At 52.2% G+C, this 11168-nt stretch overlaps 1 protein-coding gene across 2 annotated transcripts in view; it reads left to right on the top strand.

Moving 5' to 3' along the window:
- The window catches only part of CDHR2 (cadherin related family member 2), a 45663-nt gene continuing 40696 nt past the window's right edge, over positions 6202-11168 (top strand). The window contains exon 1 of one of the 2 annotated variants that reach the window (XM_018050639.1): positions 6202-6306. In XM_018050639.1, coding sequence (XP_017906128.1) covers positions 6205-6306 — 102 coding nt within the window. In that variant the 5' untranslated portion in view covers positions 6202-6204. Of the gene's footprint in view, positions 6307-9339; positions 9478-11168 lie in introns of those variants that run through there. The other variant, XM_018050640.1, reaches the window with a different exon arrangement.

Raw genomic sequence — 11168 nt, 5'->3', positions numbered from 1 at the left:
TAGTCGCCTTGCTATACATTAGATCCCCAGAATTTACTCATCTCATGTAACTGAAAATTTGTATCTTTTGACCAACACTTCCTGGTTTCCCCCACCCCCCAGCTCCTGGAAACCACCTTACAATCTGTTTCTATGTATTTGACTTTAAAAAAAAGTTCTAGGTATCAATGAGATCATGCAGTGCTTGCCTTTCTCTAACTGACTTGTGTCACTTAGCGTGTGTCCCTGTTTAGCATGTGTCACTTGGCATGGTGCCCCTCAGGTCTGTCCATGTAGTTGCAGATGGCAAGATTTCTTTATTTTTTAAGGCTGAGGAATATTCCATCGTGTGTCCAGGTATATATGTATGTACCACAGCTTATTCATTCATCTATCCTGGACACCTAGGTTGTTTTCAAGTATTGGCTATTGTGAATAACACTGCAATGAACAAAGGCAAGTTTTTGTTGTTGTTCATTTATTTTGTTTTACTTTCTTTTCTAACTTGACAGCTAGCAACTTATTGAATGAATGTGCAATGGTTTTTGACACCCAATCCTTTGAAGAAATGATCCCCGAGTTCCAGCCGCCTTGATCTTTCAGTTCTCCCAGGAGCCAGGTTCTTTCCTTAGTGGGGCTTTGAACACACTATTCCCTCTACCTGGGCTTCGCTTTCCTTCCTTGTGGCCTGCCCTACTCTGCTGTCACACAGAGCTTCCCTCTGTGGGGGCAGGGACGCTTGTCCCCACCCAGCCAGTGTCCTCCGCCAAGCACACCTGGACAAGGTGAGCAATCAGTTCCTGTCCATTGAAGGGACACAGAAGAGGCAGGGGACCCCAGGAGGGCCATGTGACACCAGGTCGCATTCGCGGGGGACTCAGAGGCCTGTTCCATCTCAGAGACAGCCATGTGCTATTTTACTTCCCGCTATTTTCCTGATGTGGAAACTGAGGCTGAGAAGAGCTGGAGTGGGAACACAGGTCTTCCTGGCTGTGACACCTTCCCGGGATGGTGGTGGTGAGGAGTGTTGAGGAGAACCTGAGGGAAGGCTCTGGGGAAGTTGTGGCAGAGCAGAGAGGGGAAATGGGGCCTGTTACTCCCTGAAGTCAAGCCCAGTGGAAGTGTTCAGGCAACTCTCAGCTCCATAAACACAAATACAGTTGGGGCCACAGAGTGAAGGTCAGGGGAAGGGGTGAGCTCCCCATCGCTGGAGCTGTGCAAACTGTGGCAGAGCAGCCCTGTGGAAGGGGTCCTTTAGAGAGAATGTGTACCCTGGGAAGGGGCTCAGAGGCCTGAGGGGGTTGTGAGGAGTTGGTCTCATGGGTCCTCAAGTTCTTTCTAGGATGGGAGGTCGTGAGTCTGACACCAAGGGGCTGTTTATATATTAATACCTTAGGCTGGTTCCTCAGCTGTAAGACAGAGTGATGAAGGAAACTTGTATTCTGCAGAAGTATGTGAAGCTGGAAGGTTGAGGAAGGGTTGGACACACGCACAGTAAAGAGACACACTCAGCCCAGGCTTTCCAGGTCACCTCTGAAGCCATACACTGTTGAGGTGTGAGGGGGACACTCCATGTTTCAGATGAAGTTGTAGCTCAGGGAGGAATGACTTGCCAGACACCACAGGACAAGTCAGGGCTTGATTTCAACTTGATTAATTTCTGAGCACAGAGTGAGTGCACAGAGTAGATCGCCAGAAAAGACAAGCAACGAGAAATTTTTCTGATCAAAACTTTTAAAGAGACTTCCCTGGTGGTCCAGTGGTTAAGAATCCACCGGGCAATGCGGGGGACACGGGTTTGATCCCCAGTCTGGGAAGATTCTGCATGCTGTAGAGCAACTAAGCCCATGCGCCACAACTACTGAGCCTCTGTGCCCTAGAGCCTGTGCACCACAGCAAACAGTAGCCTCTGCTGGCCCAAACAGAAGAGAGCCTGTGTGCCACAGCCAAGACCCAGGGCAGCCAAAAATAAATAATAATTTAAAAAAAAAAGCTTTTAAAAACCATGCACCTGAGACAGTGGCTGCGAAGAAACCCTGGTGTAGGTCCAAATTGCTACCGCCTCTCTATCACTTGCCCTGTGCTAGTGCTTTAGTGCACGTGTGTGTGCTAAGTTGCTTCAGTCATGTCTGACTCTTTGTGACCCCGTGGACTGTAGTCCGCCAGGATCCTCAGTCCATGGGATTCTCCAGGCAAGAATACTGGAGTGGGTTGCCAGGCCCTCCTGCAGGGGATCTTCCCAACCCAGGGATCAAACCCATGTCTCTTGTGTCTCCTGCACAGCTTAGGCAGTTTCTTTACCACTAGCACCACCCTGGAAGCCCCCGTGCTTTAGCGCATTTCCTGCTTATTTTTTATAACAAACGTAAGGGTTGGCTTCTGCAGTTGTGCCCATTTTACAGATGAGGACGTTGAAGTTTGGGAGATGAACTCTCTTGCCAAGGCCCCCAGCTGGTAAGCTGTGGAGAGATGATTAGGACCTAAGTCATCTGAGTTCATATTCTGACCTCTTAGGCCTATTTTGTGGCTGGCCACTTGCCACTCTCTGAAACTGACACATACCTGGATCAATTACAGCCCAGAGCCCAGTGAGCTGCTCAGATCACCTGACGGCAGGCAGACAGGTGCCCTTGAGATGGAAAAAGCACCATCTGGCCACACCTGGCTCATCCACACACTGGCCAAAGGTCTGGGAAGGCCAGGACACACCCTGTAAGGGCCAGAGCAGTGACTCAGAGCTGTTGGCCCCAGGGGTCAGAGCAGGAGCGAGGGCAGGGGCTGGGGCTGGGGTTTGTCCTACGTGGTCCTAGGCAGAGAGACCAGGCTAGCTCCCTTGGCCTGGGGTGGGCCTGGAGCCTTGGGCAGAGGTGCCCATCGCTCCTCCTACCAGCTAGGCCCCTAGTGATCTCACCACACCATTACGAAACTAACATTCTGTGAGCCTTCTCTCTGTGTTGGTCGTTGTGACTCTAAGTGCATGACTTCATTTTCATCCTTACCACCACCTTCTGAGGTAGATTTCATATATTACCCATAATTTACAGATGAGGAAACTGAGGATTCAGGAGGTTCTGTAATTTGCCTCATTACAATTGAACTCAGCCCCTGATCCTGAACCTGGTTTCTTAGCAACTACATTTTAATAGTCATGTCAAGTGCCATCCAACATCCTGTAGCATCCTTTTCTTGGAGACACACAAGAGGTAAAACCTATTAGGTTAGGAATTACACCACAATTCCCAAATCCTTGTGAGGTTTCTCTCTCTCTCTGTATGTATGTATGTGCGTTGGATGGATGTTGGGCTTAATGGATCTCAGATCATGTTTCCCTCTTTGCCTTGCCTGCTTGGAGGCTCAGAACCCAATTCATGGCCCACCTCTGACAATTATCTGGAACGTCAAGGCAAATATTTAAATGTTTTATGGACTCTATAGGGGCTAACTTCTCCTCATTTTTTTCATTGGTCTTTCCTTCATCCAGATTTCATCACTTTTTAAGCTTGTTGTAGCACATAGTTTTTCAATTGTAAAAAATTTTGGTAAAATAAATAATATTAAATTTACTATCTTAACCATTTTCAAATATACAGTTGTATTAAGGACACTCATATTGTTGTTTGTCTCCAGAACTCATTCCACCTTACAAAACTGAAACTCTATACCCACTAAACAATTACTTCCCATTCCTCCCGCTCTGGCCCCTGGTAAGTACCATTCTCCTTTCTGTCTGTGATTTTGACTATTCTAAATAGCTCCAATAAGTAGAATCAGTTTGTGTCTTTAGGTGACTGGCTCGTTTCACTTAGCATAACAAGGTCCATTTATATCATTATGTGTTGAAATTCCTTCCCTTTTTAAGGCTAATAGTCCATTGTATGTATAGACCACATTTTGCTTATGCATCCTATACTTTGGCCACCTGGTGCAAAGAGAGGACTTATTGGAAGAGACCCTGATACTGGGAAAGATTGAAGGCAGGAGGCGAAGGGGACAACAGAGGATGAGATGGTTGGATGGCATCATCGACTCAATGGACATGAGTTTGAGCAAGCTCCAGGAAATGGTGAAGGACAAGGAAGCCTGGAGTGCTGCAGTCTATGGAATCACAAAGAATCGGACATGACTGAGCAATTGAACAACAACAACAAACCCGTCTGTCAATGGACACTTGGATTGCTTCCATGTTTTAGTTATTGTGAATAGTGCTGCTTTGAACATGGGTGTGCACACAGCATATGTATTTTGATAATTTGTTTTAAAATTGGGGGTTTGGGGAACAAACATTCTGTTAAAGTGTCTGTCATATCATAACTGCCTGATACATCTATCTACTGAGTCTAAGTCAAGTGTGATTCCTGCCCACGAGGAAAAGGCCACCCAGGATGATGACGGGACAGTGGCGTGTGTGCTGAGCAAACTACGGATTCGGTGCCCTGGGAGTTCAGACGACTGGTGGTGGGGTCTATGCTGTGTTCCAGGCCCCATGCCAGGAACAGTATTTCAGTGATCTGGTTTTGTCCTCACAAGAATCCTATGAAGAAAGTAATACTATTCTCTCCAAATTATGAATGCAGATGTCCAGTATCATGCTATGGGGAGAAATGGGAACTCCAGGAGGCTTAACAGGGAGTTGGCCAAACCAAGTTCAAACTCTTCTCTTGCTTACCGTAACTCTGTCTGTGCTCCTTCCTTAGTATCTGGGTAGGGCGGTGTAGGGATGAGGAACTTCCTGCCTCAAGAGCACTATAATGAGGACATATTAATTCAACCAGACATAGCAGGAAAAGGAGTGTATTGATTCAGTAACTGAAGAGTCTTGCGGTGATGGTTTCAGGTGTGGCTATATCCAGGGGCTTGCATAAGTCATGAGGAATTCATGTGTCTCCATTTTTTAGTTTGGCTTTAACTCAGCCTTGGGTTATTTCTCAGTAGCCTTTCTCCTCATGGTAGTAAGACAGACAGCTGTTGGAAGTCACTTTCTCAGACTTGGACATCCCAGTGGCGAGGAATGAGGTTCTTATTCATAACAGTTCCAACAAAAGTCTTTTATTTGAGTCTCATCAGTTCTATCTGACCCAATTTTGGTTACATGCCCAAACCCAAACCAGAAGCTCTGGCCAGGGTGGTGCTGTGCCTGGCCTCATCATACGCCCTCCATCGGGGTAAGGAGGGGTTAGGTGAGGAGGTTCCACAGAGGAAAACTGGGTCTTGTCACCAGGGAAGCCAGGAGAACTGCTGGGCAGCCAGAACAGGGGTTGGATAGGAAGTGTGGAGGAAGCCCTGCTGGGTGAGGAGACACGGGGAGGGGTGAGGCAGGCCGGGAGAACTCTTCCCTCATCGAAGGCCTTGGTGCTGTCGTCAGAGCCAGCTCCTGGCTTCTGGTCACTTCCCCTTTCTGAGCCCCATGATCCTTTTCTGCAGCACGCCAGGCTCCCCGTCCCCATCTCTCAGAGTTTGCTCAAATTCATGTCCACTGAGTTGGAGATAAAGCATACTGTGGGTGCTCAATGAATTTGATTCTAGCTCCTCTCAGGAGGCACGACCTCCTCCCCCCAGGACTTTCCTGGAACTGAGAGCATATTTGTATCTCATGGTCTCTTTTCGTTGTCCCAGGCCTCACTGAATGCCCCTCCTGGCCCGAGTGTCTCCCTGGCTGCCCTCACCTGCCCCTAGGGTAGGAGGACTCAGCACCCCATGGTCCAGACACAGGGAGTGTGGCTGTGTGGCTCAGGGAGGGGAAGTGATTTAAAATCAGCTCTGGTGGGGTGGGGGTGGGGTGGGGATGGATGAACCCTGGGAGAGGGTGGGGGCCTCAAAGGAGGGCACCCATCATGGTTGCCTTCACTGCTCTCTGAAGACCTCATGTTGGATTATCACACTGTTTCACTACTTCCTTCCCAGAACCTATTGCCTTTCTCACCTCCCTCACAGGTCCTCTGCCACTGAGGGATCTTGTGGCAGGGAGGAGATGGAGGGCCCAGATGCCACCTGCCTCCTCACACACGTGCCCCAGGGCTGGGGCCGGGTTCCTACCTCTTGTGGGCTCGGCTCTGCTGGGCTCTGGCTCCTGTGGCTTAGGCCTCTGGGCCTGGGAGCAGGGGGTCCCCGCCTCAGTCCTGCCCTTGTACCCCCTCTTCAGCTGTGGTCCGAGCCTCCTGAGTAGTCCTTCCCGTCCCCGGAGGTGTGGTGTCTCTCAGGGTTAATGATTTCTCAAGGGAGGCGGAGATGGTGCCAAAGTCTGCTGACTGTGCCACTGCAGGCCCCAAACGGTGCCCACCTGGCCCCAGCGCACAGCTTCTGCCTCCAGGGCCCCTCCTGGGGGCGCAGGTAGGGATGGCACAGCTTCTCTGCAGCAGGGGTGTGGGGTCTCCTGGCCAGGGGTATGGACTGAGTGGGGTCGCTGGGGCCACAGTGAGCTTTTGGGGGGTTCTCCCCTCAGCTGCATGGGGCACTGGGTGGAGGAAGCGAGCTCTGGGGCCCAGGTGGGTGGACCTGGAGTGAGTCCCAGCCTGGCCACAGGGCCTCGGGGTCTTCTGCAGTGTAGAGCTGCTGCTGCTAAGTCGCTTCAGTCGTGTCCAACTCTGTGCAGCCCCACAGATGGAAGCCCACCAGGCTCCCCTGTCCCCCATCTCCAGGCAAGAACACTGGAGTGGGTTGCCATTTAACACCTATTCCCAAGGCCCTGATGCCCTCCTTTCCTTCCAAGGCCTTAGGTGATTTGGATCCAATAGGTTTCTTCTCAGTACAGAAGGGAGGCAGGTCCCCTAGAGAAGTGACTTCACCTGCCTCAGCCCCTTTCATGGGAAGCTTGAGGGGTTGCAGACAGGGTGGCTGAGCCAGGCAGCACCAGCACTCAAGGAAGAAGGACTGGGCTCCAACTCCAACGGCTTGGGTTCAGATTCCAGTTCCCTCCTGACTTTGAGTGGGGTCCGTGACTCTTCTGGGCCTCAGTTTCCTCATCTGTAGAATGGGGATGGTTATAGAGCAGGAAAGAACCTGGAGAGCCCCAAGGAGTTTGGCCTGTGATCAGTAACAAAGCTCGGTGCCTCCTCAGCCAGACTAGGAAATGTCCAGCTGTTACTCACTACAGGCACCCTCCTCCCAAGCTCTGGCACATCCCAAGGCCCTGACACATCTCTTCGTCCTGGGGAACCAGGTAGAGACTCAGCTGAGAGCTGGGCTGGGCCTGTGCCTCTTCAGGAACTGCTGGGCTGGGGCACCAGACACAAAGCAGGGGCCTGGAAAACACTGAAATCCAAATGATAGAGACAGGCCGTGACTCCGGTGTGTACTCTGGTTCTTATCCAAACCCTGTTTCTCAGGAAGGCGACGGAGGCAGGAGGATGAGGGCAGGCCTGGGAACCGTGAACTGCGGCGATCAAAACTCAGGGCCATCTTATTCCATGTGTATTTGCCAGGGAAGCAGCCTGGAGCTGGGGCAGGAGGGCCCTGGCGGCATCAAGGCTTGCCAGGAAATCCTGGTTTGGGAACCAGTCTGGGCCTAACCTCTGGGGCATCCCTCTCTGAGCTTCTCTGGGCCATGGTTTCCTCACCTGGACCCTGGAAAGTTGATTGCTTACAGATGGGAAATACCTATGAGTAGTAAATAAGAAGGCGAGAAAGAGAAAGTGGGATTCTGCGGTCAGTTGGAGCTGGTGGTATGCCTGGTGGTGGAGCCAGCCCACAGGGACGGGCCTGTGGGCGAGGAGGGCCACCTCCCTCTCTGGCCCTCCTGGAGGCCCCAGGCAGTCCTGGGGGCCCCATTCCCAGTGCTTCCAAATTCTAAAATGTCTTGGAGCCGTGGGCTGTTGAGAGCTGTTTGCCGCCAGGGTGGGTACGCCTCTCCCAACCCGACAGGACTCCCAAGGGCCTGCATGTCTCAGAGGGTAGAGGCCAGAGTCACTCTAATTCCACGTCCTCTGTGAACCCATCTCAAGCACCTTTTGAGGGTAGGGAAAGGGGAGGAGTAGAGGGATGTCGGGGAGAGGGGTTGGGGGAAGAGAAGCTGTAATTTCTAGAATGCACCTAGTCCCATTTTTCAGAAGGCAAACTGAGAGGCAGAGAGGAGCGAAGCAGAGCCCTGGGCTCAGCCATAACAGGGACTGGGCCCTGAAGAAGGCTGAGCCTCCTTCACTCTCAGGCCTCCGCCTGGGGCTGCCAAGCGCAGTTGAGGCCTGGGGAAGGGACTGGCCTAGATTCTGTTGGGTCCCCTCCCCAGTCAGGCCCTTGGATGACTCCATTCACATCTTCTTTTTTTTAATTGAAGTATAGTATCTGCAATGTTGTATTAGTTTCAGGTATACAGCAAAGTGATTCAGTTATATATACATATATATCTTAATATGGGGCTTCCCTGGTGGCTGAGTGGTAAAGAACCCGCCTGCCAATACAGGACCTGCAGGAGACGCGGGTTCTATCCCTGGGTCTGGAAGACCCCCTGGAGAAGGAAATGGCAACCCATTCCAGTATTCTTGCCTGAAGAAGCCCCTGGACAGAGGAGCCTGGCAGGCTATAGTCCATGGGGTTGCAGAGTCGGACATGACTGAGCACGTACGCATACACACATATATAATCTTTTTCGTATTCTTTCCCTTAGAGCTTTTACAGAATATACAGTACACTACCCTGCGCTGTACAGCAGGTCCTCGTTGGTTATCTGTTCTGCTCCACTCACTTGTTCATCTGTGCCTGCTCTCTTACTCCTGCTGACATACCAGAAGCTTAGGGGCCAGTGCAGGGACCGACAACGCCTGTTCTGGGCACCACACCTAACTTGGCCTTGGAGGATAGACAGAATTTGCACATATGCAGAAGACTGGGGAAGGTGTTCTGGGTGGAGGGGAGGGTAAATGCAAATATCTGGAGGCAGGAAAACAGGTGTGGCCTGAGGATTGGATGCCAGAGAGCAAGGGTGAAGGAGCCAGCTGCTGTGAGGCCCTGCTTGCTCGCCTGGTGCCTAGGGGAGAGACAGGAAGTGGGTTCCGCAGCCAATGGGAGCCATGGCGGAGGCTTGAGCGTGGGAGTGGCCGTGCCAGTGACGTGGGAAGGCTCCCTGTCGGGGCAGGTTCAGCCTCTGCCTTCCCAGCTCTCACGGGCTCTGTGCATTTTTCTCAGGTGACCAAATCCAGATTGTTAGAACTTCGGCCTCATGATGATCAGATGAGCGTGTGTCTATAATGAGCGTGTGTCTCCCATGACAAGGAGGAGGCAAGCCTCTGTGAAACCCAGGGCCCCAGCAAGGCGGGGAGAAGGAGCACTGGACCGGGGAGGCAGAGGGCTGGAGTGGCGTGTTGAGCAGGAGCCAGAGCCTCCCTGGAACTCAGGCCTAAGGGGCTTGACAGCCCTCTCTTCCCTCCCCAGGAACGAGGCTGGCTCAACTCAGGGCAAAGACTGTGCCTTACCCAAAACTAACAGATAGCATTACTCTGAGGATGGGTCACGGGCTTCTTGAGGGCCCATGAGAATGGGAGGGAGTGTCAGAAGAAACTTTGATGAAAGGTGAGTAGAGCTGGGTGTGGGAAGGGGACGTAGGGGTGGAGGCCCCAGGGACCCTGCAGAATGAAGCCCCTGATTAAGGCTGTTATACCTCTGCCTGGACCCCGGGGCTTTGCACAGGCCTGTAGGGAGGGCATGGCCAAAGGAAGAGAGAAAACCAGAAGCCTAGCAGAGGACAGCACGCGGGTCCTGTTCTGGGTTCTGATCCTGTTACTGAGTCATGTCCCTTCCTGTCTAGGACTGCGGTGTGCTAAGAACTCAGTGGTAATGGGTGCAAAGTTCTAGCCACATTGGCCATCCCTGCCAGCTCCCTTCCCCTTGGGACCGGAGCCCAGGGCAGGAGTCTCTTATCTTCTAATTACACTTCAACTTGGGTGAGGTGCACACTTACTGGCAAACGGTCTTGTGGCTCTGGGCTCACCTCTAAAGGAAGGCAATGGAGAGAGAGAAAGAGGTGAGGGGGTTAAGTCCAAGATCACACATCCAAGGGGGTGCCGGGGCTAGCTTCGTCCAGGCAGGGTTAAGTGCCCTGAATTTTGCTCACGCAGTGGATGCCAGGAACCTGTCAGCATCACCAAAACCCTAATCTGTCTTCATCTCCTCTGTCAGCCCACCACCATCCCCGCCACCACCACCACTCTGTCCCCTCTGCCATCCCTGTCCCCAACCGGCCCCCAGGCCACCAGTTCCTCACCATGCGCACGCATGCACTGCTGCTGCTGCGGAGTCGCTTCAGTCGCGTCCGACTCTGTGCGACCCTATGGGCTGTAGCCCGCGAGGCTCCTCTGTCCGTGGGATCCTCCAGGCAAGAATACTGGGGTGGGTTGCCATGCCCTCCTCCAGGGGGTCTTCCTGACCCAGGGATGGGACGTCTGTTACGTCCACCCTCACTGGCAGGCAGCTTCTTTACCACTAGCACCACCTGGACCTCAGTCCCAACTCCATGATGCCAGCGCCTCACGTGGAATAATCTTTGTCTCACTGACTGTGGCTCAGCACACAAGATTCTGAGGACTGAGGGCTTATCAACTCCGCCCAAGAAACCAGGTCCATCTGCATTTCCCAACCTGGCTGAGCGTAACCCTGCTGTCCTGCACGTGGGTTGTCCCCGCTATCATATTTGGGGACCTTGGCAAGCCAGGGGTTTTCACAGCCGCTTCCCCAGGGGCACCGGCTAGAGTTCCATTGCAGATAATGACCCAGAAATATAGCCCTTGGCCTCATCCACAAGAACAGCCCTGCCCTGTTCTGGACATCTACACTCAATCTCAGGGCATGGGCAGGGTAGGGGGGACAGGGAGAGACGGGAGCAGTTTCTGTGGTGACTGCATGGGGAGTAGCAGTCAGAAGGTGAAGATGGCCCCACAAGATGCAAAAGAAAGGATTTGCATTTGCCAAACACCTACTGTATGCCAGGCACTGAGCTGGCATGTTTTACTACCATTTACCTGCCCCCACCCAAATTACCACTTATTGGAGGTATCATTCCCATTCTACAGATGAAGAAGCGAGCTTGGGGAAGCTCAGTGAACTGCTCAGCACAGCTGTGTAGCTTCTCAGTCCTGTAAGCACAACCAAGGCTCTTCGCTCCTCTGAGCTTTGCTTTCCCCATCTGTAAAGTGGGTATAATGGTTTCTACCCCGAAATGTTCTTGTGAGAATTAAATAGCACCCAGCCCAGGGTCTGGCACATCG

The sequence above is a fragment of the Capra hircus genome, chromosome 7 (assembly GCF_001704415.2).
Source record: "Capra hircus breed San Clemente chromosome 7, ASM170441v1, whole genome shotgun sequence".
NCBI classification, from domain to species: domain Eukaryota; kingdom Metazoa; phylum Chordata; class Mammalia; order Artiodactyla; family Bovidae; genus Capra; species Capra hircus.
Note: the sequence above shows the minus strand (reverse complement) of the source record. Positions and strands in the feature narration are given on the sequence as shown.